Here is a 27,023-nt window from a genome sequence, read left to right as displayed (position 1 = left end):
GTGTCTTATCCACCTGGCCATGTCAGGCCATGAATAAGTGAAGAAAGTTGGCATCATATTTTCAAAAAAAAAGAAAAGAATATGCAACAACTCTACAAGTGCAAGATAGTTTGAAAGAACAAAATGCTGAGAATATATTCTCTGAGGATACTCTTTGGAGTTGCAAGGGACAATGGAAAAATATTACTTTATGTTTTACGGCAGACGAAGAACAATATGTTGAAACAAAAGATAAGAAAGCGATTGTTAAATTATAGCGTTTGTTTCCTATGTTTTTCATCTGGAGTGTTTTATTTTAACCAGAAATGCCTTGAAAGTTCTTTTGCCGAAGCTTTGTACATACAGAATGTATTTAGTTATTACAGAAAAAGGGAGTAGAAGTTCCGTGTTGAAAAGTACCAGAGTAAGCAGCCTGAAATATCCAAGTTTGTTTGTTTTGTTTTTTTTGGAATTTCGCACAAAGCTACTCGAGGGCTATCTGTGCTAGCCGTCCCTAATTTAGCAGTGTAAGACTAGAGGGAAGGCAGCTAGTCATCACCACCCACCGCCAACTCTTGGGCTACTCTTTTACCAAAGAATAGTGGGATTGACCGTCACATTATAACGCCCCCACGGCTGGGAGGGCGAGCATGTTTAGCGCGACGCGGGCGCGAACCCGCGACCCTCGGATTACGAGTCGCACGCTTTACGCGCTGAGCCATGCCAGGCCAAATATCCAAGTTTATGAGAACTACCTGGTGGGCTGAATAGTATAAATTCAGGAATATGTTGAATTGAACCAAGATACTTTGTACCTAGCAGTAAAACTTGACGATGACTATTTTATGAACAATCATGTTCCAAAATTAATGTGATATCCCTTTATCGTTAACACAACGCGAAATCACTAAGAAGGAACGCTTTCATAGCAGTTATATACATACATGTATATATCAAATTCAAAAGAAAATCACACAGTAATATATCATAAATTTATTAATAAGAAAATAAGATACAGCTTAAAATGTAGCCTTTTGCATTAGAAAGATTCATGATAATGAAAATAAACCTTTAATAATAAGTAAAGATGTCTGAAAAGAATTAAATCATTATATACGGATTTAAATCATTTATATTAAGACTTCTTGAACCTATGTGTTTTTATAACATCATAAAAGGTGAAAGAAAATATATTAAACCTAAAAGAAACCATTATCATATTATAAAATCAAAGAAAAAATGAACTCAAAATGATTAACAACAATACAACATTTCAAAATTATGCCCTGTATTGTAAACATAAGTATAAAAAAACGTACATTTTTTTTTTATATTTGTTTGAAACATTTTATTTTAACTTATTGGGTCACTATGTGACACTGATGCTGCACGCGTGCTTTTAATTGTATTAACATGGCGGTAGAAGATTGTAATTTTGTAGAGGAAAAAAAGGTAATTCTTGTTTTATTTTAGTTCTGTCTTTTATGATAATGAGAACATATTGAAGATATTACTAATTAATATTTGATTTGTTTCCGTGAATAAGTGAAAAATACATTAACTTTTTGTTGTCACGAGGTGAAAAACTTGGCGTAATCAAGTTAGATAGTGATAATTCTGCAGTATATTTTTCTGTATTATAGACTACAGTACATCAATAATTAAAGTTATTTATATTTACCCTTAACTTAAGGGTGAAGTCTATTGACACGAAATTTATTTTTCCAGCCTTATCTTTTTTATACGAATAACAGTCATTGTTCATGCACAGTGTCGTTATCCAACTGTTGATATAAAACAAAAGGCTTCATCAACACTGGAAATAGTAAATACAGTAGTGTTTGTTCACATGTTGTCACATAATTTCACTCTTAATTTCTCGGAACAATACATAACAATGTCGTTACTGTCTTAGCTCCGTTGTCAAATCTTCAAAGTTTAGGATGGTGGGAGCTTATATAAAATACTATTATGTATTTTTTTTCCATGTCACATAACATGGAAATTTGAGAAAATCTTCACGTTAAAAGTTGTACGTAGTAATGAGATTGTTGTTCTAGCAGTTAGGTTATAAATATCATGTAACTGTAAAACTGTACAAAAAATATACATCATAAATAGAGATGAAAGATAATGTTAGAAAAATTGCAAGAGTAGAAACAGTTTGATCAGTAACACATCAAGCAACTGCTCCATAAGTACAAGTCACTGTGTAGATCTGACAAAGGGTAATTGCTGAAATAATTTTTGATTAAAATGTTTATTCTTTGATGAGTTGTGTAACCACATCTTTCATCTTGTATAATCCAATTACTGTTGAAATAAATTTATTTTTCTATATAATAAATAGATCCATGAAGCTATATCAGCTTTAAGAGAATTGAGCAAAATATGGGAAGAGAAAAATGAAAACAAGAAAACGAAAAAGCAACTTTTTGAAGACAAATGTAATAAAATTGTTCACCTTCAAATTTCCTTGAAGAAGTTGCCAAACCAAAAATTTGTGAAAATGATAAGAATGTGAGTTTTTTAAATAAATATTTTTGTTTACTTTTTTGATAGATTTAAATTATTTAAAATCAGTGGGATATTATTATAAGGCTTGTTTTATCTTTTTGTATGTATTTTTATAACTTCAACCACTGAAGCCAAGAACAGTGTAATGGTATACAAATAATGCATTATGCTGTATACCTTGTCATGCTTAAAGTTTGATGAAAAAATATTTGATAAAATAAACAATGCAGTCTTAAGTTTTATCTAATAATATCACTATAATTATGATGATGACCTATTAATATTAAAAGTAATATATAGTCTTTCTCAATTATAATTTGATATATGGGTCCTGAATTTTCAGTAATTTGATACATGGCTTATATACTTGTCAGTTATAATTTGATATATAGCTTATTTGGAGAGTATTTAAAGTTAGCTGTTGTGATCTGAGAATTTGAGATTATTGTAGTTGACAACTATTTGACCCATTACTAGAAGTTAAAGATTTTGAGAAGCATTCATAACATTGCTTAAAGGTTGTATTAGGGGTTTTGGTGACTTTTTAGATAATGAAAATAAAATTGTACACCATTTGATTAAGCTAGTCACAAATTAATAATTTATACTGCAAGTTCATTTATGTAGTTAATATTTAGTGAAAAGAAATTAAAAATTGTACCCGTTAATCATCCTTTCCCTTGGAACAATATTAATAAAGTGGCAGAGATTGATATCAAATTATTGCTTTACCTGGTAACCTGATACTGTGACACCTGTGTCAGGGCAAGATAAAATGTAGTCCCAATAAAGCCCTTCAGGTTCTAACTCATAAATATGAACTCATATTATATTGCTAAATATAAATTGTCAATAGCTAAAGTTTAATAATGATGTATGAGCATACTTGTGTACTTGTTAAAAAATATGTTTTTTCTCATTGGTTGTAAACTTGAATTACCATGATTGACAGGTATGTATCAGTAATAACCTTTCTCTGTTCTATGTCAAATCATTATGTAATTGATACATTATTTGTTGCCACACCCAATTATATGATGTATAGTAAACTGTTTTCAGAACAACATATTTTCTGTTTATGCTCTATAATATGACATAAAGCAACTTGTTGCCAAGCCAGTATGTAGTCTATTTATATTTCTTATTCATTATTTTTTACATGTTGGTTTGTTTTGGGTAGACATATCTAAGTATTGATTTAAGCATTTAACTAATCTTCACCACAAAGTTTTTTTGTATGGCTTTGTTTTTACAAATTCAGTGATTTAAAAATAATTTTAAATAGTTTTAAAGTTTTTGTTTGCAAATAATAAATGCTTCTAGATCCAAAGTAAAGTATGAAGAGAGCTGTCATTTGATGTGCTTGATCCTTGTTGGTCCAGTCACTTTGAATTAACACCCTGTTTTTGGCTTTAACACTACTTGCTGGTCACTACCAACTAGCAAGAACAGGTTCAGCAATCATTGCAATGTTTTTAAAGACAGTTCGTGATTAGTGGGAGTATGATTACTTTGAAATAAATTGTGCAAATTCAACGTGTATTTACACTGTTGACATTTTCCATTTGTTTTTTAGTGTACAATACTCAGTATTTTCTTTATATAAAACATATTTGCAGCTGTGAATTCACACTCGCATACTTGTGTATATGGGAACCACTTAGATGTATGATTTTAGATGCATCATAAAAAGGTAATGTTTTCACAGTCAGTATAGAAATAGATGCAACATAAATTCTCATAATGAAGTAAATTATTCTGATCTAATTCCATTTTTATTTGTGTACAGTTTTGTGTACAGTCTATTGTTAGTATAACTGTTAGAATAGGAAGTTATTTATTTTGCACATTTTCTAGAATACTGTTATGTTTGGACCATCCTGTATATAAATATTGATTTATAATGATGGGTATTGAAAAAAAATCAAATTTGTAATGAAAATAGTTTTTGTTTTTAAAACCTCAAGTTCAAAAGATAGAACTGAAGGCATTTCTGAATTGGGGTGATACATTAAAGTTTCACATCAATGTTGAACTCCATAGCTTGATGATTGATTGATATAATCAATCACTTATTATGATTGGTTACATTAAATAGTGTAATGTAAAGTAATCAATTTAATGAATACTACAAATAAATCAATCAATATGGTGAAAAGTGCACACACTTTGAGTGCCTGTTGTGTGTGACCACCATTGTTCAAAGAAGAAAGAACCTAGACACCTGACATTTTATATCCATGTGTGTGCACATGTTTTTAATAAGGCAAGCTAGGGAAAAAGCACATGGAAAAGAAGTTATTCCCAATATAACAATTTATAATACAGAGGTTCCCAATCTTTTCACCCCCAAGGACCTCTTTTATTATCATTTTTTGTTGTTTTTAGAAGATCCTATTTTATTAATTAATAGTCAACTTGTTTTCCCATTTTTTGCTATTAAATAAAAGATACATTTTACTGAATGTGCAATTGAAAGAACAGCAGTATTGAAAAATTACTTATTTGATGAGATGGTTGGCATTGCTTTATTGATACTGTAATCCTAATTTTTTCTCCTTGAGAAAACATTGATAAGCTAGGTGAATTTTTAATGGGTTTTCTCGCATATGTAGAGGAGCCAGAAAAATTGTGATAATTACGAAATAGTTTATTTTTTACGTGTTGTTATTTTATGTCTTTGTATGCAGTATTTAATTAAAGAAAAGAGTTCACGAATGCCTCAGTATTACTTTTGTAGATCTTAGGTTGAGAACAGCAAATGCATTTTGGAAACGATGTCATGTTGCTTAGTGACAAAAGTATTTGGGTTAAACTTTTATGCTAACATGAGTTAAGGATAAACACGCTGACATTTATCTGGAATACATTAACTTAATAACCCAAACAAAATTGGGTGTTTTTGTAGTGTGAAATAATTGATTAATCAAAATTAAATGCAAGTCGATTAGTGTGATGAAAATTATTGACTAAATAGTATTATTATTTCTGGTTACTACTGTTTTTGATTATTTTAACTGTTCAAGTTATTGCCATTGTGATGTCTTGTTATTTTCAATTAATTCAAGATTGTTCAGTTAAACTGATTAATGTCATGCTGCACAAAAATAATCAAAATTAATGTTCTAAATTATTAACTACAAATTTGTGCTTTACAGCAATTTCTGGGCAATAAATATACCCTAGGATTATGATATTACTTTTTCTATAAATTTCTAAAATGAAACAAAAACAGGAAAACAAGAAAGATCACACAGTTAATTAGTTTATATATGGTATGGGTAGAGAAAGCACTATATAGAGGAGCGAACAACATTTTGACCTTCTTTGGTCATCGTCAGGTTCACAAAGAAATAAGGAGGTAACTGACTGATAGCTGACCACATTTGAAGGCGGTTGTGTAATTGAGTGTAGGAATGTAGAGGGCGTGCTTAGATGTTGGATTATATTTATTAATATAGGAATAAAGGTGTTTCTTTGTATTGGTTTATTTTGGGCTTGAGTTGTTGAATAAGTAAGGTTTCTTAAATTTTCCATTTGTTTATGTTTGCTTCTTCATTTAGTATTTGGGTGTTTTCTATGGTTATGTTGTGTTTATTTGACTTGCAGTGTTCAAAAATGTGTGAAGGTGACTTTTTGTGTTCTGTGAATGTGGTTTCCATTTTTTTCCTTGTTTCTCCAATATAGAAGTCGTGGCAGTTATCATATTGTATTTTATAAATAATATTGTGTTTGTCAGTGTAGTTTTTACATAATATAGACACAACCATGTTTGTTTTTCATTACTTGTGTTTGATTTCTTCTTTTTATATTTTGTAATTAACTTTTGTTTAAATTTATTGTCTTGACCATTTACACTTATAATATACCTGAGTGATTTGTGAAAATATTGTTCTATAAATATTTTTGTTTTTATTTTGCTAGATTTTTAGCTTTGATTCACCCACATTTAATATATACATGTGTTATGACTTGTGGCAAAAAAACCTGTATCATATCTGTATTTTGTTAATCATGAACACGTCAAGTTAGTAAATAATAGTTAATATTAACTTCTGATCAAAGCCAGCTACCAAAAATAAGGAATATACCTAATTGTGCCATATATACTTTCTTTCTTTAAAGATAAGAATATCTTATTTTTTCCATTGGGTACCCTTAATGTGAGTGGTGTTTTTGACATTGAGAGAATTTTAGAAGATGGATAGTTGTTTTAATGCTGCACTAGGATTGGTGTTCACTTAGTTGTTTTTATTTATTTTATTTATGTTTAAACCACTTCTTTATCAAAATAAACTTATACATACAAGTACTACTTCATTTGTCATATCAGTAAAAACATACTTTGGTTTTAAATATGAAGTTTATTTTGAATTCCTGTTTGTTTTAACAAGAACTATATTTGTAAAATGTAACAATGTGTTTTTAGACATTTCAAAATCAGGAAAGCCTGGTTTTGTAATTGCAGTTATTTATTACCTATATTAGAAAACATCCCAGAAATGTGTGTGAGTGTATAAAAGTAAAAGGGAAGAATCAAGGTCAAATTTAAAATTAGATGGTTTCATTATGGTCCAGTGACATATCATATTAAGTTGTTCTGTGGCTCAAATATAAGGGGTAATGATTTTAGTAAAGACTTCACTTACTGCTACTCATACTGGAAGTCATTGGAGATGTGACCTGTATTAAGTAGGATTAACCTTTTTTAAACAGTGCATATTATATTGGTGTGTATATACTGAAAAATTAAATCTCAAAGAATTGGGGAGAAACAAGATAGTTGTATGTTTCATGAATGTCATTTATTATGATCATTGTTTTGCCAGTAAAGCCGTGGTTATAATCAGTGACATATTTGTGAAACACACACTTGTCTTGTTTTCTCTCAGTTCTGTATTTATAGAATTCCATCTAGTATGGATGATTTCAAGTATCAGTTATTTAAATCTCAAAGGATTTAACTGTAACAAAATATTGCTGGAGGAAGACAAAACCTTAATGATAAGAAAACTTGCGTACAAAAATCTGGAGACAAAAGTTTGTCTTTCATTAAATTTGAAAACATGATTGTTAACAACTTGTTTTTTTTAGTGCTAGACTTTGTTCAAGTTTAGATGCAGAAATTAGTTGAAAGTGATATCACATATAAAATTATATTTTATTCAGACCGTTACCACATACTTTGATGACTGAAGACACTAGTGTGTGTTTGTTTACTGGAGACCTAAACAGGTGGAATATTAAGGCTGACATAGAACCAACAATTCAACACTATAAGGATTTATTAGCAGAAAAAGGGATCAACTGTATATCTGAGGTTGGTTGTAAGAAAGTTTATAATTAATGTAGCTGAATTCTTTTAAATTTCCAATAATCTTTAATTGTTTTATAATGTAATCTTTATACCAAGTTTGAATGGTGGTATTATACAAACTATAATATTTTCATTGGTAAGAAAAAGTATCTTTCTCAGTGTCCAGTGCCCGAGATGGTTCTGTAATGAGCTGCATGCATTTATGCAGTTGTTGAAATTGTGTTGTTAATGATGTTTATCTACTTGAATAAAGCTATATTCTTTCAAAAATTTATTTTTTTTTAAGCACATCACTTTAGTTTCCACATAAAAAAACAAACAAAATTAATGATGTGATTGGTAAAACACCTCAGCCAATAGAAGGTTAAGACATTTTCATGCAATATGCTAATAGGTTTCATTTGAGAAATTTGAGATGAAACTTAATGGTATCCTTAGAACATATTACACATCTGGATTTAGATATTTAACAGTTTCTGGAAGAAAGTATGTCATATTTCTTGAAGCTTATGATTGTGGTTAAAGTCATTGAAATATCATGTTTTACATCATGTGTTGTTAACATTTTAGGTTATTCCATTAAGACAATTACGTACAGAATTTAAACCCCATGAAGCTAAACGACATCTAGCTGATGGTTTCAATGTTTTTTTGGCTGATAAGAAAATTATGAACTGCCTTATAGGCCTTCTTGGAAAACATTTCTTCAAAAAAGGAAAGTAAGTTTCTGTATGATTCAATGAAACAAATGTCCTGTAGTTTTGTTATTAGTCAGGTTTTTAGTGTGTTCTCCTGTGTTATTTTATTATGAAAGGTAATAGAGCAGAAACATGAAATGTTAAAAGAATCTACTTAATATATAAGTTCTTAAAGTGGTATGTCTGTAAACTCAAATTACTAATATTGACAAGCTAGAATGTGAAATAAGAACCTTATATTTTTATTTTGCTGAAATATGGCTTATGTACTTGATCAAACACAGTAGCCCCGTTCACCTCTTTCTGTTTTTGGCAACAGTCCCTTGTATAACTTCAATATGTGACATGTGAATAGCTAATTGACAACTTATAATGTGCACCAAGGGGTTTTCTCAGCCATATTCATCTGTGGAAAGGCTTGCACATTCTTTCAAACCAAGATTTTAAGAAGACTGGTTGTGTCTTTAGTCTGCTCAAAGTTTTATTTTATTTTTTGGCAACAGTCCCTTGTATAACTTCAATATGTGACATGTGAATAGCTAATTGACAACTTATAATGTGCACCAAGGGGTTTTCTCAGCCATATTCATCTGTGGAAAGGCTTGCACATTCTTTCAAACCAAGATTTTAAGAAGACTGGTTGTGTCTTTAGTCTGCTCAAAGTTTTATTTTATTTTTTAAACCTAAAAATATCTTAGTTACTGAGCTAAATAAATTATAATGGAATTCTGTGGCATCAGTTATGATTTTTATGGTTATTCAACTATATATAAATATAGTGCTATGAGATTTAATCTACTTAAAGTAAACATCTGAATTTTTGTGTTACAATATGTAGTCATTTTAGTATGAAAAAAGGATAATTTCTATTTATTTCCTAATTTTTTTATGATGGTTATTAGGTTGGTGAAGTAACACACTCCACATGATTTGGGTATAGAAAACGTAAAGTCACTGAAAAAAATGTTTGAAATGTATTTAGTAGGTTTTAGAGATTATACAAATAACATTTGAGATTTTTGGAATGAAGAATAGTTTTTTAATCAATGTGAAATCATCTTGCATTTAGACTAGTAACAAAACAGTCTCAATATTTTCACAAACAAATCTTTAATAAAAATATTTCATTAAAGAACCTGATTTTTTGTGTACAAAAAATTGTAATTTTTACTAAAGGTCTACCACTTTTTGTGAAGATATACATTGTATCAAAAGTTATAGTGAAAATACTTAACATGCAGATCTGCAGATGAATTCCTGTATATTATACTGAGCCTGTTGTGATAGGGTTAAGAGTTACTTATATAATTTAAAAATAACTTCAATTCTAATTAAGGAAACCATTAAAGTTTGTTGTTTATATCATATATAATTATACATTGCAAGTAACAGATAGACATTTTGTAATAGCACAATATAAATATAATTTTCATATGATCTATTTGTTGGTTTGTTGGTTTTTTCCTGGGAAAAAATGTTATTAGAAATTTTGTGAAACAGCAAGATTCAAATGCTCAACACTTAGCTTTAGATTTTCTTTTCACTTTCTCATATTAAATAATATAAAAATAAACATAAAATATGAAAATGATTTTTTTGTATTTTTTCTATACTTTTGACAATTTAAACTATAAGATTAATGAAAAAACAAACAAACAGTAATTGAACTTAGCTGTTTGTGTAAGCTACTAACCCTAACCGCAATTGGTTTTCAAATGCCACATCTTTATTGTAAGTACAAAACCTTACTGGTGATGTCCCAAGTGGACTGTCTGTGATACAAAATAAGACTTCCACAAAAGCCAAGGTTTTGTTAGAACTTGTTAAATTATTATATTAGGACTTATTTTATATTAGAAAAAATGATTCTTTTGTTAAAAGCATTTGTAGTTTTGTGGTTCTGGTTTCTTTAGTGTTTTTTTTTTTTTTTTTAAAGTATATGCCAATAGTTTTGTACTTATTTAAATTAACTTTTAAAATGCTTTTAAAGGTGTGACTTAAAATGATAAAACTGAAATTAGCATTGTTTTAGATACCCTCTTCAATTGAATATGGAAGTTAAAAATTTGAAGAAAGAAGTTGAGAAAACTCTGAATAAAACTGTAATGTATGTAAGAGCCCATGGATCTTGCAGGTTGGTGTGTTCTGACAATAAAAATATTGCATATTTTGTTAATTTCTTTAAAACCTTTTAAAATTACCATGGTTACTTTATATTGAAGTATTAAAAATAAATGTATATTATCATAACAGTTAATTTTGATGTTATGTGACTATATATTTACTGGTTTAACTGATTACTCATTAAAAAAAATCCATTCCTTATCATTTCAATATTTTCTGGTTTAATTTTTATAATGTTTGGTTATTACTGGAAATGTTTTGAAATGTGTCTATCAAAATCATCAGGTGGGTTTTTCTGAGCAGTTGTATGTTTTAATATTGCTATTCATCAATTGCTTGTGACTGCATTATTTTATTGCTATGATCATTGTTACTCCATCTTGGAGGCCTCTGGAAAAGTAAAGGTAATTGGCTCCTGGGATCATTAAATTTGATCTATGACCTTGTATGATCAGGAAATTGTTTTTTACTCCACTTCTCATCTTGAAATGCTGTTTAAGATCAAATGTTTCTGTTTAAACTAAACTCTGTTTTTGCTGTGAGAACATTAATATAATTTTTTTAATTCCAGATTTTAATCTTTTTAAGTTTGTCAATGTTGTAAATAACTGTATTAATTTGAGTACTTCCTTCTTGTCTGGACAATTTCAAATACACTCATGGTACTGTAATAAATTAAGTCGGGGCCCCTGCATGTTGTACTAATGTTAAAGTAATAAAGTGCTATAGACAGTGATTACTGTTATATCTGAAACAGCATGACTTATCTCTATTTTTAAACCACACATTACAGGATAAAGGAATTAAATTGTAAGTTATAATGAAACATGGTGTATTTATGTACTGAACTTTTATAGAATTAACTTAGTTTCATTGTGGGACAATTTTAAGTACTACGAGTTTTTTTTTTTTTTTTTAATATAAATCAATGTTTCTAGTGAATATATGTATTGAATGTTTTATTCACAGGATTATGGCAAATCTGTTTTCTTTAATAAAAATATTTTAAATTCCAGTAATGTACCAGTTGGCCATCTTGACTTCTCAGATTTAATGATTAAAGAAAACATCCTTGCAGTATGTAAAAAGCTTGCTGAGGAAGTACCTGGAAAGTGGGAGAATATCCATTCGTGTCACATCAAAACTGACAAATCTGTTGCTCTTCCCATTTATATGTCATTAGGTAATTTTTTTACCTTAAAATTGACCCCTACTTTGGTACTCTGTTTTTATGTTATAATATCACAAAGTTACACAGTGGGTTGTTTATGCTGTATCCATTTCTGATTTTAGCATTATATGCCTGAAGATTTATAATGAGTCAGGGGGTGGATATTACAAAAGATTAAAAAAAAGGGGTACCTTGCAAGTCATGTACTGAAGATGGCTGGTATAGGTATTAAAATAAAGTATAGAACAACTCTCCTTGTTAACCTGAAGATGACCTGAAAAGGTTGAAATGTTTTTCTGTACTTTATTTTGATTAAAGTTTTACTACCCACACCAGTCGTCTTTAGAATACATTTTTACTTCAAGTGTATTTCTTGTCATCATGAAATCATAAACTATTCCTCACTTAGATTTGCCCCTACTAGTACAGTGGTAAGTCTTTGGATTTACAAAGTTAAAATCAGTGGTTTGATTCCCCTTGGTGTGCTCAGCAGATAGCTCAATGTGGCTTTGCTAGAAGAAAATATGCATAATTAGATTTTGAAATAAAATTGCATAAATTGCTATTTTAAAAATATTAAGTTGATGCAGCTTAGTTCATAAGTCTACATGTTTAATAAGTATTAGTATTTGTAAAAGTATAAAATGTTTTTCTCTGTGTATACATGCTCCAAATAATCATTGTGATGATTGTGTTAAAATCTTTGACTGTTTGTTTAAAATATTTTAGCATAAATATGTAATTTGCTTTATTTTCAGCATCTATAAACAATGTTGTCTTGCCTAAGGATGAACCTACTAAAAAACAGGTGGTGGGAGATGTTACAACACTTCGAAAGACTTGTGTTAAAGTTTTTCCGGATGGAACAGTATCAGTTTTACCAAACAGTAAGGCTGAGGTATTGGAAGATGATCAATCAGAAACTGAAGAAATGGAAAAAAGAATGTTAAAGCTTGAAGAGAAGAAAATGAATAAGCTTAAACGTAAACAATTTCAAAGAAGACGACTTGCAAAGGATAGAAAGAGGAGGAGAAGCATTTTGTCTAATGAATTTGATAAAATGGAGAAAGGAAGCTTCCCAGAAAAGAGGGTGAAGAAAACATAAGAATACAACTGCTGTAGACAAAGTTAATTTGGGTTAACAAAAAAAAAAAAAAGAAGAAAAAAATGATTGAAGGCACAAATATCTGTAACATTGTGGGGGAAAAAAATATAAATTTTGTTTGTTAGTTTCAAGTGACTATATATTAGTGATTGGAAATATCCCCCTCTTGTCAAAAAATTTATTATCACAAAAGAAATGTTATATTCACAACAGCATTACTTGTTTGGAGTTATCAAACTTCTGAGTATCTTATAAAAGAAGCATTTTCACTATACAAGATTATAAGTATCCATTTTTATATCAGTGTTTAGTGAAATTCTCCTTAGGATTATCACAATAATGTTTTTAAGGTTAGACATTTAGTGAAAATCTTTCTCTTAGCAGCTTTAGCATATTGTGTGAGGCTGCAGGAGAAAGGGTCTAAAGTTTGACAAATTATCTTCTGAATAAACACTGCATTTTCACATGTAATATTACTGCTATTATTTGGTTCAGAGATAAAACAAAGGTTTTGTAATGACAGATGTTTCTGGTTAATAATTAACAATTAGGAATGATGACACCTAAACTCTAGAGCCCCCTGATTTGGCCATTCAGTCCACATGCATATACTAAGTTACTCATCTTAACAAATTACAGGTCTCATATAAAATGTTTGCATATACCAGACTTCTTTGTTATACTTACTATGGAAACTTTTTAATTTATTCCATCATAACATTTGCAAAACTGATTTATACTGTACTACCTCACTTTCTTGTGATTGTAAGTAACAAAAATTGGCACACCCAGTCTTGGTGTTATCCTGACATGTGGATTACTTCCTTTGATAGTAAGAATAAGTTTGAGACTTATGAACTGAAGTATTTTGTTGGAGTAAGTATTTCTTTGGATGGTATTCCAGTTTATGTGTTTATAAGTTAAGGCGTGATGTTTTCAGAAAGTATCTAATTTGGAAAGTGCAGCATTTATAAGCTCATATCCAATAACAGTACATATGGTAATTTGTTGATTAAGTGTACCACAAGATCACAAAGTTAGCATTTTACATGTTTCCTGCTATGTTTGTGTGAAGTATGTTTGGTGACGTTTCAACAAGTCTTTCTCATCAGAGCAGAATGTTCTGTACTCAAATATTTGTTGGAAGGTGCTGTTTCTTTACTTATAGGGACACTTGACCTCAAGCAGTCATATTCCATAATATTTACATAAAATAATGCACTTGCACCTATCTATGGCCTCTCACAAAGTCTGAAGTCCATATTTGCTCATCTTTGTATAATTGTATACATCACAAATAGTTTACTTGTAGTATGCATCATCTTCATGGTTTAACCCTACTTTATTTTTGATTTTACTTAGTGACTCCAAACATACTTTCAGTACAGATTATTATGATAAAATGTCTTGTGTTTAGTTGTAAAACCTTTTGAACATGTGATGATGTAGTTTGGATTAAAAAAATCCAGTGATATTATATTACATCGGGTTCGAATCCCCGTCACACCAAACATGCCCTTTCAACCGTAGGGGCGTTATAATTTTACGGTCAATTCTACTATTTGTTGGTAAAAGAGTAGCCTAAGAGTGGGTAGTGATGACTAGCTGCCTTCTCTCTAGTGTTACACTACTAAATTAGGGACGGCTAGCTCAGATAGTCCTCGTGAGCTTTTCGCGAAATTCAGAACAATTATATTACATGGTGTATTAGATGCTTACAGTAAATAAGAAATAGAAAACGAATAATGACACGATAAATAAAATAGCAATGGAGTTTTTAAAATAGAAATACAGAACTACCTCATCAGGTAGTTTAAACTTTTTTTTTACAAGGTGAAAACAAATACTTGCTCAATTGTTACGATTTCCGTTAGTGTTGAATGGTGGAATATTCTTATGGAAAAATTCAGAGCAACGTCAATATATATGAAGTAACCCCTTAATTACATTTATATTTATTATAACTGTATATGGCACGGGAATCTTTGATGAAAATTTAGGTAAGGTTTATGATTTTTTTTTCACATAGTCATAAAAATATAAATCAATAAGTTTGTTTGTCTGTTTTGGAATTTCGCACAAAGCTACTCGAGGGCTATCTGTGCTAGCCGTCCCTAATTTAGCAGTGTAAGACTAGAGGGAAGGCAGCTAGTCATCACCACCACCGCCGACTCTTGGGCTACTCTTTTACCAACGAATAGTGGGATTGACCGTCCATTATAACGCCCCCACGGCTGGGAGGGCGAGCATGTTTGGCGCGACTCGGGCGCGAACCCGCGACCCTCAGATTTCGAAGCGCACGCCTTAACGCGCTAGGCCAAAATCAATAAGAGTAGTAAAACAGCACAGTTGTTACAGAAGGTATCGGTTACCATGATTCTGGGAGTTTTAATAGCCCGATGTATTTACTGTTGTGATTGAAACTTAAAAGAGTTGTATTAATAATTATTAAAATAAGTATTATATGTTGACAACAAATTAAATATTTTTCGATTGGTGGAACAACATACAGATATATAAGTAAATTGTTTATTTTATAAACAAGGTGTCCGAAATAATAACAATCTTTATCATCATTTTGTGGATATATTCGTTACACTCAAAACCTCCACCTTTCGCCACGGTTCGATAGTGGCGTGCACTATCCATGTATACAAATCAGTTGAGTTAATGCAGTCAATATGTTGAGAATAAAAATCTCGCAATGTTTTCACGTATCCAATCCATAAGAATACATATATACGAAATACACTTGAATATTATACGTAAAGATTAAGTTATTAAAACCAAATTGTTAATTCAGCTTCATACTTTAATTAATTCACCACAATAAAATCAAAATAATTATTAATTTTATGGGCTCACGGTAATGATGTAAAACGTTTTTTTTCATGAGCACCCTCAGACTGAATAATGTAAGATTAAATTATTGATATTTTATTGTGTTTGTCATTTACTAAATTAAACTAATGTATTTCAGTCTTTCATCGCCTCTAAATAATAAAATCGTTGTGTTTTTTTGTATGGGTTTATAACTTCTATAATATTATAATGTAAAGTATCAGCAAAGCACAGATAACTCATTGCGTGGCCTTTTGATTAAGAAACAGCAGTGTGTGTACTTCATTTTATGCACGACGACGGTTGTCTTATGCTAAAGTTATGCAATGATCAGGACGGCTATGTTTCCTCGAAACTTCTCAGCCGCTTGACTTATTGAAAATGATGTTCCACACTGACTAAATATGTTATTGAGTTGGAAAATAGCGCTATTCACTTGACTGATTATTACTATTCAACTACAAGGAATGTTTAACTTCGAGATATCACATGACATACGTTGTTTAGACGTTACCAATCTTCATGCACAAGGTACTGTTTATAACTACCCAATACAGGCAAGCCAGTTGTTATATTTAAGGGATGACAAAGGCAGCTAAAAGGAATTCAACTTAACAATTTTCTTGATCACAGGTTATGCTAAAACAGTATATAAAATATTTTAAAAATCTACATCATAATCAAAAAGTACTACAAGGAATGTTTAACTTCGAGATATCACATGACATACGTTGTTTAGACGTTACCAATCTTCATGCACAAGGTACTGTTTATAACTACCCAATACAGGCAAGCCAGTTGTTATATTTAAGGGATGACAAAGGCAGCTAAAAGGAATTCAACTTAACAATTTTCTTGATCACAGGTTATGCTAAAACAGTATATAAAATATTTTAAAATCTACATCATAATCAAAAAGTAGAAATCAGATGGTATGTCTCTACACCATATATCTTAACTATTGCTAATACGAAATCTGACTACAGTATATGTTAAACGTATTTTGGAACCCTATTACGTCATTACAGTCCATGTTCACACATCTGATTATTTTTCACTTGAAACTAGATCTGTGGAGTAGTTTACATTGCAAAAGACTGTCATAACGTTTCATGTCTAAAGCACACCCTCCATTCATTCTTCTCATAATCTATCTACTGTACAAGAATGGCTGGTTTCTAGTGCTTATTTAAACAGTTAACTAACACAAATAGGCGCTGGGTCTGATGAGTTGACCTATATGCATTCATATGGAATAGCACAAATACCAATTTCTTACTCCATCTGCTTAAGGTATGTGGCGATTGAGTAAATATGTCATGGAAACAGCATGTGTCACTTTTTCAGATGGCGATCTTTCTTGATTATGTTGCTTAGGGCACATGGATGGCTTTTGCCATTGACCTTTGTGTTTATGATTTTTCACCTATTACAAGATGCCACATTTTGCTTACTACGGCTGGGGTACAACTTGTTGCAGATCTCTTTCTTGATGGTTCTGGTTCTCCAACTCGACCCAATATTCCTAATTTTTTAATGTAATTAATTATAAAGGAGGTCTCTGTCTTGCAAGTCATAATTTTCAATGTGAACATACATTTATAATCTGAATATATGAATATTTTGCGTAGGAAAATGCTGTTGCTTATCCTTCCCAAAAGGGATCCACTTTTTGTAGGATCAAACTATTTACGAACGGCAAACAATATCAAAATGTAGTTATATTACATTCCATTTTACCGCGACTTTATGTCGGCTGTGACTGTCAAGTTATTTGCTGAATTGCATATTCAGAGTCATTTTGTTTGTTTTGAATTTCGCACAAAACTAAATGAGGGCTATCTGCGCTAGCATACCTAATTTAGCAATGTAAGGCACCTAGTCATCACCACCCAACGCCAACTCTTGGGCTACTCTTTTACCCAAGAATAGTGTGATTGACCGTCACATTATAATATCCCTACGCTGAAAGGGCGAGCATGTTTGGTGTGACCGAGATTCGAACCCACGACCCTTGGATTACAAGTCGAACGCTTTAACACGCTTGACCATTCCGATCCAGGTCATTTTGTTACAGTGTACTGAACTATGTGTAAAGTGTTTTTTAAATCTTGATTAGGTTTTGATTATATTTTATAGGAGTTAATAGGAAGAAAGTAATCCATGTGGTTCAGCGAAAAGTCAGATTTGGACTAATGACGCTAAGAATTGTATTTCTTTGCCTTGGTGGCACAATACAAATAACCCATAGTGTGACTCTGCTTTTATCAACAAACCGTGGGGTGTAATTTTTTCTTTACGATACTATTATTTTGTTATATTGAGAATGAAAAATTTAAAAGCCAATAGCTGTGATATAGAGGATAGTATGCTACAATTCACCTCTTGTTGAGCAAAAAATAACAAATAAACACTAAACTTTACATTTCGAAGCTATCGACATGTTAAGAGGATGATCGTCAAATTCTTGCATTTAAAGAGATAAAAGTAGCCCAAGTACTGACGATGAATGATGTTGACATGGCCTAGCGCGTAAGGCGTGCGACTCGTAATCCAGGGATCGCGGGTTCGCGCCCCCGTCGCGCTAAACATGCTCGCCCTCCCAGCCGTGGGGGGCGTATAATGTGACGGTCAATCTCACTTTTTCGTTGATAAAGAGTAGCCCCAGAGTTGGCGGTGGGTGGTGATAACTAGTTGCCTTCCCTCTAGTCTTACACTGCTAAATTAGGGACGGCTAGCACAGATAGCCCTCGAGTAGCTTTGTGCGAAATTTCCAAACAAACAAACAGAATGATGTTGACACATTGTCTTTTCCTTTGTGCACTTGACCGAATATCTGAACGTATGTAATGTGCTGCACTAGATTTATTTCGTTGTATAAAATTTATCGTGAAAATGAAATAAATAGGCATTTGTTGTATTAATATTTTACTCATAAATAAAAAGGCTTACAACTTCAGAAAGTTTTTAAACTTGGTTTTGGGTAATCTTTTTAAGAGTTTCAGTTATAATGGAAAACAAAATTCACATAACATGAATAGTTACAAGTAAAGCAAGCGAACAGTAAGCATAGCTTGCTGTATTCCAATGGGCCATTTATGTATTTATTATTAATTTAATTGCTGGAAGAGTACTTAGGAATAAATCATGGAAAAATCATATTTACTCAATCCTTTTTTTTCTTCTTTTAAATGAAGTATATAGTAAATCATATCAATTACTGTTGCTAGAAATGTTAAAATTAACAATTAGATTACTTTCTTTTCAAAATTTGTTACAACTCGTTCGACTTGAATGTTCAACGTAAATTCAAGCAGAGGATTATATTTTACTTTTTCATATACCCCTTGCTAGTACAGCGGTATGTCTCCGGATTTACAACGCTAAAATCAGGGGTTCGATTCCCCTCGGTGGGCTGAGCAGATAGCCCTTTGTGGCTTTGCAAAACGAAAAACACACACATACACTTTTTAAATAATTCTGTTGTTTCCGAATAACGTATTCTTTTATCATTAGAATGTAGATTTATTTTAATTCGGCAACATGTTTTTTATCATTCTTTATTATTCGTTTTGATCCTATTATTAATATTTATTATAAATATATAATTTTGTTGTTGTTTTTATAAGTTTCAAACCCGTAAGTCGTTATTTAGTTAATAACAATTAGTTATTATTGTAGACTACAGTAAAAAAGTAGTGCCTAAACGGGTGTTACCTAACGTCTTCCTTCTACATGTATCAAGAAAAGGTGGTTACTTGGTTTATGCATTGTGTGCGTGTTCATTTTGAGTTGGTGAGTGATAGTTAGGCCTAATTTTCGTTCTTCAAATTATCATTTAATCATTTATCGAAAATAACTAATATTCATAGTTGTTTGTAGAAAGAAAAAGTATATACTTTTGTACTTTTTTATCTGAAACTTGTATATCAAACTTCATTTCACTTAGGTTATGAAAATGAAATTTTCGTACATTTTTTCATTGTTAAGCCTAACCTAAGCTAAAGTCTAAACATAAGCATTTGAATTTGTATTGAAGGTTTTTACTATCGCTGCAAGTATGAACTTTCATTATCAATATTACCACTTTCTGCTGTAATAGTACTAGGCCCGTTTTCTATTTATACATTAGTTTTATAAACTTGTATTTTACGTACATCATCTACGTTGATAGTGAGCATGGGGTTCAAAGCGCGAAAATTTGCACTATATTACTGTCATTAGTATACATGTACAGAGGTGTCGGAACCTGGGTGCTATAGGCTACAGCACCCTCACTTTTACACATTTGTTTTTTAAGTTACGTAGAAACAGTAGGTTATATTACTATATTAATCTACATTTCTAGTCAACCTCTCCCACTTTGCAACTCCTTCTTACGTCTCTGATAGAATTAATAACATTCACAGTTTAGTAAAGTAGATTTTATCTAAAAAAAATCCATTTAACTTTAATTAGGATATCTATGGCAGATTTTCTAAATGTCAAAATACTATTGTTAATAGATTAATCATATCAGATGTGTGGCTATTAAGAGAGCAAGATTTAGTATTTTAAGTTTTAATATAAAGTATGGGCAATAAAGGACTATTTAGTCAATAAATTGAAGGCTGTCCGTACCAACTGACAATTATAAAAAAGAAAAATTTAAAACCTTTTATTTTTCAGGAAATCATCAATTACCCTTATAAATTCTTGTAAAATGCTGGCATTCACAACTGCTGACTGACAAACTCCACTCTGTAAGTCATTTACCCATGATACTGGAAATAAAGGATCTTGTAAGTTAATATCAAATTGATGTTTTTTCTTTAACTGGATACAGCCTCTTCATTTTAGGACTTTTTTTAGAGCATTCCCCTAAAATGCAAACCCAAGTATTAAAATGTCTTTGATACACGAACATGCACTACAGAAATTAAATATTGTTAGTCATTTAGCCTGTTAGATAAATCATACAATTCTGAATGTAACCTATCCTGTTTTATCTTATATTTGTTTCATTCAATTATCATCAGAATGACAAAATTTGGAGGCCTGTGTTTAATTGATGTTTAATCTGTATATATATATATATATATCTTAACCTGTCTTTAAGATAATTCTTTCATCCCTGGAATATTTGTTAGCTTTCCTTTGAACCATTTTTAATAAATCTTGTATAATTTCTTATATGAACAGACCAAAACTATGTTGTATTCCAAGTGAGGCCTAACTTGTATATGTACTATGTAGATAATTACTTCTTTCAGACTGAAAATCAGTGTCTGTATATTTGCATCTTAAAATGTTTTTAGCTTAACTGTCAGTAATAGTTAATGCCCCACTGACTTGAACAATGTATCATCTGCTAAGACAAAGTCCTTTCATTTAGTTTCTATCTTGCATGGATTTCTGTATATATAAAATGGTGATCAAATGACCATTTTAGCTTTTAAAACACTTGAATGGGACAAATAGGTTGTGGTTTGTTCTATTGCATTAAAAATAAAGCAACTACTTGATGAAATATTTTGAAACCCCAGATTATATTTCTGCAGCTTATATGTCATATTTGTATGAATTTCCAGATTTCAGAAATGTTCTGTTATGTAATTTTTTAAGAAGCAGTTAAGAATATTTAAATTTGTTGTATTTAAATATTGATTTTTGATGCCTTTCTACATTCTTATAAAATTTGTATCTAATATTTTGATTTGAAATATACCATATAGTTTCAAGGTGTTTGTAAACAAAGGTTTACAATTAAAAAATACCATACAAAAATAACAATTCAGCTGATTTTTCTAAAATTGTAAATAAGGTTTTATTTAAAATACATTGTAGGTTTTAAACATAACTTGTATTCATTTTATATGTATATATTTTGTTTCTGAAGTTACTTATGTTAAGGCCTAATAAAAACAGCAATGACAGTGACCTTTCTCACAGTATGAAACTTGGTATGGTTTATTTTTGGAGGAACATGCAGTGTGTATAGTGTTTTGACATAAGTGGTATGTTGTATTCAGGTTTCAAGCTACATTGTTGGAGATATTGAATAATTTTCATTGGCAACAAAACATTTTTAGTAAGAATTGTGGAGAGTTTTGCTTGTACAAGGTCATACTGATTATACTTTAACAAGTATTAAATATTTAATAGTACATGAAGCTAACAAACAACTGGTAGTTGTGTGTTTTCCATGAAATAAACTCTTATTTTTCCATTGGTGATATTAACTAGAATGTTTAATATATCAAGCTTTATTATTTTTAACCTTATTCATATTATACTTTTATAACAGGTTGTTAGCTAAGAATATGGACTTTGGACTAACCTAAATCTTCTGAGCTGTGCCAACCTTTAGGTGTAATTATGTTTTTGATTTAAAATATTGTTTACAGTTACTAGAAAAAAAATCACTGTCTACAAGCACAATGTTTTTGGGTAGAACTATAGCCATTCATTAAGCTTTTTCTGGTTGTTTAAGAACCATTCTTATGTGTTTCAATTGGATTCCCAAGTATGAAATAGCAAGTAAAAAAAATTTGGGATTCAGTATTTTTAATTACGTGTATGTATTTTTTCATTTCACATTAGGAAATGTAATTATTACAAATGTGAATCTGAAATTTGATAACATATAAAACTGTGATACTGAAGACTGGAAATTCATATCATCAGATTAGTTACATTGACTGAAGTCATACAAATTGTGTACTCTTTTTTTTTTTAACTTCATTTTCATGGTGGGAGTTGTGTATTGTTTTAAGAGATAAATACCTACAGTGTGAAAGTATGCACAAGTTTAATTGCTAGCTTAGCATTGTTTCCAAATAAGTTATCTTTGTGATATTCTGTAAAAAGGTACCTAGTTGTTAAGTAAGAGATTTTGTTTTTAAATACATTTGAACCACATGTGACAAGTGAGATGGAAAATTAATATTCTGATAGTGTATGATAATCTGGCTTCTTGAGAAAAATATATCCTTTGATTTGTATTTAAGTAGATGAAGGTACATAACCATAATCAACTCTTTGAAGATAAAACCCTTTTAAAACTGTATTGTCCTTGTTCTTAGGGCCTAGTGTTTCAGAACGATAAAAAGTTGGAAGGACTTCTGTGGCTCTTAAAAGTCAGAACTCAAAAGTTACAAAACTTGTAATACTGTCACTAGTTCCAAACACCAGGAACTAGATTTTGAACAATGAATTTGTAATGTGTGACAAGATCATATGTATAAACTGTATAGTAAACAAGTGTCATGTTGTAATTGCATTGTCAGTAAAATGTTTGTCTTGAAATTTTACTGGCATCAGATGTTGGCAGAAAGAGTTGTCAAACATGACTGTTGCCAGAAGAAATAAATGGTGAAGCCTAGAGCAGCCCTTGTTATTTATGAAATTCAAAGACTGGTAACTTGTATAGAAAGGTTATACTGCCTTAATTATAGTCATGTCTGAGTTTTTCTTATTTAAATTCTACCCTCTATTCTTATTGCCTGCATATTTAATTATCTATAATTCTACCCTTTAAAGAAAAAAAGAAAGGCCTCTACTGTACATTGTAATGTGTCATTAATGTTTCTTTGTATTTTTGACTGTATGTTGGTATCCTGAATAAACTGAGTAAAGAAATAAGTTTAAGGATGAAGATTTGATGTGATACTAGTAATTATAATATATTAAGTCATAATGTACAAAATTTATTTTTGTAGGTTGGGTAGGTTGAACATTACTGACCTAAGAATATTTTTGACATTAAACACTAATATTGAAACGAGTGGAATTGACTGAAAATGGGAGAAGAAAGAGATTTCGATCGAGGTAAGTTTTAAAAGTAGAGTTAAAAGCAAATATCGTAGTGGTTTAAATCAGTTGTTACATTTTTAAGTACAAAAAATGAAGATTCATTTGCCTGAAACCCTTGTTTTCATTAAGATTGTTTAACTCGTATGAAAAGTTAGTAAGTACTATGATATAATTACATTTAATATAGATTTAGTGAGTGTGTATTTGGTAGAGGTAGCCTGAGTGTAGTTTTTTAAATTTCTTTGTATTAAAAAGCTAAATTACCTTACCTTTTGTTATGGTATTTTTATTGTTTGCTTACATTATACATAGACATGTGGTGGTATTTAAAGCAGTTTTTTCTCTGCATTTACCTACTTTTAATATTTCTGAATTTGTAATATATACACTGCAATGTTGCTTAAGATAAATAGCTGTGAAATAAATTGTTTATCATATGTAAGTATATTAATCCCTTTCTGTTGTGCATTCTATGGCTCTTCATTGCAGTTAGGTTATTTTGAAGGTATTTGTAGAGCAACATTCATTTTGTAATTTAATTTTGATTGGTCTAAAAGTAGCTGAAACTATAATTTAACTATTTATAGAATCTTAAACAAAATATATCAGATTATAGTTCACTAGCTGTACAGTTTTTATTGACATGCTTTATTGTGTTATAAAGTCTGCAGTACGTTTAACAGGTATAACTTTGTGCTAAAACAAAAACTTAATCTAAAAGACATTATAACTAATCCTTACAATTTTCTTGGTATGGGAATATAACAGTTATTTACTTGTTTCTATGTATTTTCCTTTGCTTAATGTAATTCCAAATGTTTGGTGTTTGTATGTGTGTGGTATGAATGTTTGAGATCAGTGAAAGATTGGTCAAACATTATTCATTCTTATGTATGATCAGTTTAAATATATGCATGAAATTTAGTGTGAATGTATTATGCACTGTCTAGGTTTGCTTAGACAACATTAATTTAATGGGATTTAGCATTTGTTGTTTTTAGATTGTGGATTGTCCAAACTTTTGTTGCAAAACTTTGAAAATATTTCGCTTTGACTTAGAACTTCAATAGGTGGTAAGCAGGTTCCACTTAATACATTGTCAACTTCAAGTCAACTGTTATTTATTAATATACATCTTTTTGGATATCTTATTTTACTGATACTTACCACTTGAAACTATAAACTATTTTAAAAAAACTGCAAAAATTGACAAAGATTTTAGCATCTTATAACTCAAAATGTGTAACTATTTTATGTTGTACTTGCTAAGTCTAACTAAGTTTACCTAATGTCATTGAAAATGTCTATAGCTTTTAAACAGACAAACTTTTTCATAAATGAAATATCTTAGATAAAAGTTTAAAATATTCCCATTTGTTCCCAGGTGTTCTAAAGTTTCATTTACTCCCATACAAAAGATCTGAGTAGCCATTATTATCTAAAGAAACCAGAAATTACTGCTAAGATTACTTCCATTAATCTACATAAATGCAGTACTTACCTGCAAAGCTCACTGATGCTATATAGTAATGCAGTACTACAAAACATTTATATAAAATGATAAAATATCGTTTCTCAAGTGTTTTAGAGTTAGAAACTGTGGTAATGACATGACCAGGTGGTTCGGGTGCTTGACTCGCAATCTGAGGGTCATGGGTTTGAATCTCTGTCACCCCAAATGTGCTTGTCTTTTCAACTGTGTTGGTGTTATAAATGTGACAGTCAATTCTACTATTTGTTGGTAAAAGAGTAGCCCAAGAGTTGGTGGTGGGTAGTGATTACTGGCTGCCTTCTCTCTAGTCCTTACATTGCTAAAGTAGGGACAGCTGGTGCAGATAGCTCTCGTGTAGCTTTGAGTGAAATTCAAAACAAATAACAGAGAATTATTAATTAACACTTTGGATGCTATAATTAGATTTATCTGATTTAACATTTATAGTTGTTTGATCTGACAGGCAGATTTATCTCATGGTATCACAAAAACTTTGTCATTGTGTAACATTTGGGATACTAACATCTAGAATTTTCTGCCTTAGTACCATGCTATGTGTACACCATCAAGCAAATGTGCAACTAGTGGATTCTGATGTTGAGAAAGTACTAAAAAAGTCAAATTTTAAATCATTTTTAGTGATAATTGACATTTTTCTAGAACTTACCCAAAATTTAATTATGCACTCAAAGGGTTAAAGTTGGTAGACAGCTACGTAATTCACATTTAAAAGTTGTTTACTGTTTGAGATACTATTCAGCTGGTGACATACACTATCCAGAGATTGTTAGAAATGAATAAAAACTCAATAACTCACATGCTTTTGAAATGTGGATCTTTCTTCTTCAGGGGCTAATTGGGAATTGGTAATTTATCCAATTGAAATTTGGAATTTCAATTTTTGAAAGTTCTCAGGTTGTAGGATTTTTATTCATTTCTATTAAGACTTCTTGAACACCTGTATTTTTCTAACATCGTGAGTTAAATTAATATTTCCATTGGGAGTGATATATCCTAGATTAAAAGTATGAAATTGATGGCATCCTGAAGTTTATTATCCTGGTTAATTTTAGTTGAATTATCAGTTACCAAGCCAACTTAAGGTTTTATTGTTTGTATACTTTCAGCTTTGTGTTTATTTAGTTTATTTTTTTCCTGGAGGCAGGTCTAACTCTAATCATGTTCATATTTATCCAGTTAGAATTTTTGTTTATTGATCCAGTGGGGTGCATGTTGTTTTGCTAAAACTTTTAAATTTCACAAGGACTTAAAAAAAGAAACAAACTGATTATTTTTACCATATATCTATAGGTGTTGTACATTAAATGTAAGTACAGTTGTACTGTCAAACAGGTTTCACCTTTTTACAAAAAAAATATAGGATAATTTACAAACTACAAATCTAGTCTTTGTATACTATTCCTTTGTTTCATGGGTTGCCTCTTGATTCTATAACCATATATTGTTATAGGAGTTCAAATGCCACTTTCCTACATAGGTAAAAAATTGTGTGAAGCTACTGTATAAGAAGGTCATGTGGTCTCACTATATGACAGTGGTGTGGTTATGACTTCCAAAATTTTCATCTTGGTTTAGACATTTCTTTCTCAAATGCTTCTTACTTAACACTTGTGTTGTTCTTCCACTAGTCTTAACATTTGTTTTTAGTGTTCGTAATAAAAGCTGTCTATAAAATAGTTACTTCTTCATTGCTGTCTCATGAATTGTTTATAATTTGTGATTTGCGTATGTATGATCTAGTATTATTTAAGACTTATGTCACTGTCACACTTACCTTTATAAATCATTTGTGTAATAACAACTGTTTTGTTGAAGCCAGACATGATGCAGTCTACACCTTGCAGAGAAATAAATCAGTTTTTGTTTGAACAGATAAATAGTTTCTGTGGTACAGAGTAAGTATATTGAGCTTTCAAATGTTTATCATGCTCAAAGTAGCATTACATTTAATATCTGATTATTTA

At 30.5% G+C, this 27,023-nt stretch overlaps 2 protein-coding genes across 9 annotated transcripts in view; both read left to right on the top strand.

Moving 5' to 3' along the window:
- The first annotated feature begins 1,307 nt into the window (after positions 1-1,307).
- LOC143254419 (ribosomal L1 domain-containing protein 1) lies at positions 1,308-13,435 on the top strand. The gene is made up of 7 exons (XM_076509556.1): positions 1,308-1,431; positions 2,330-2,499; positions 7,666-7,816; positions 8,384-8,532; positions 10,544-10,645; positions 11,652-11,818; positions 12,565-13,435. Exons 1-7 carry the CDS (start codon positions 1,393-1,395, stop codon positions 12,909-12,911), a joined length of 1,125 nt encoding a protein of 374 aa, XP_076365671.1. The 5' UTR covers positions 1,308-1,392; the 3' UTR covers positions 12,912-13,435.
- A 5,985-nt stretch (positions 13,436-19,420) lies between these two features.
- Positions 19,421-27,023, top strand: part of LOC143254418 (splicing factor U2AF 50 kDa subunit-like) — a 32,454-nt gene continuing 24,851 nt past the window's right edge. For 4 of the 8 annotated variants that reach the window (XM_076509551.1, XM_076509547.1, XM_076509555.1 and 1 more), the window contains exons 1-3: positions 19,421-19,547; positions 20,421-20,533; positions 23,453-23,561. In XM_076509551.1, the coding sequence (XP_076365666.1) occupies positions 23,534-23,561 (28 nt within the window). In that variant the 5' untranslated portion in view covers positions 19,421-19,547; positions 20,421-20,533; positions 23,453-23,533. Of the gene's footprint in view, positions 19,548-20,420; positions 20,534-22,038; positions 22,104-23,452; positions 23,562-27,023 lie in introns of all 8 variants that reach the window. The other 4 variants (XM_076509549.1, XM_076509553.1, XM_076509550.1 and 1 more) reach the window with 2 other exon arrangements.

The sequence above is a fragment of the Tachypleus tridentatus genome, chromosome 6 (assembly GCF_004210375.1).
Source record: "Tachypleus tridentatus isolate NWPU-2018 chromosome 6, ASM421037v1, whole genome shotgun sequence".
NCBI classification, from domain to species: domain Eukaryota; kingdom Metazoa; phylum Arthropoda; class Merostomata; order Xiphosura; family Limulidae; genus Tachypleus; species Tachypleus tridentatus.
The sequence above is the reverse complement of the archived record's forward strand: the minus strand, read 5'-3'. Positions and strand labels throughout refer to the sequence as shown.

Excerpts from the sequence above, each read along its gene's own strand:
- LOC143254419 (XM_076509556.1), top strand. The coding sequence starts at position 1,393 with ATGGCGGTAGAAGATTGTAATTTTGTAGAGGAAAAAAAG. Across the intron at positions 2,500-7,665 it reads TTTGTGAAAATGATAAGAAT|ACCGTTACCACATACTTTGA; the intron begins GTGAGTTTTTTA and ends TATTTTATTCAG. Across the intron at positions 8,533-10,543 it reads CATTTCTTCAAAAAAGGAAA|ATACCCTCTTCAATTGAATA; the intron begins GTAAGTTTCTGT and ends GCATTGTTTTAG.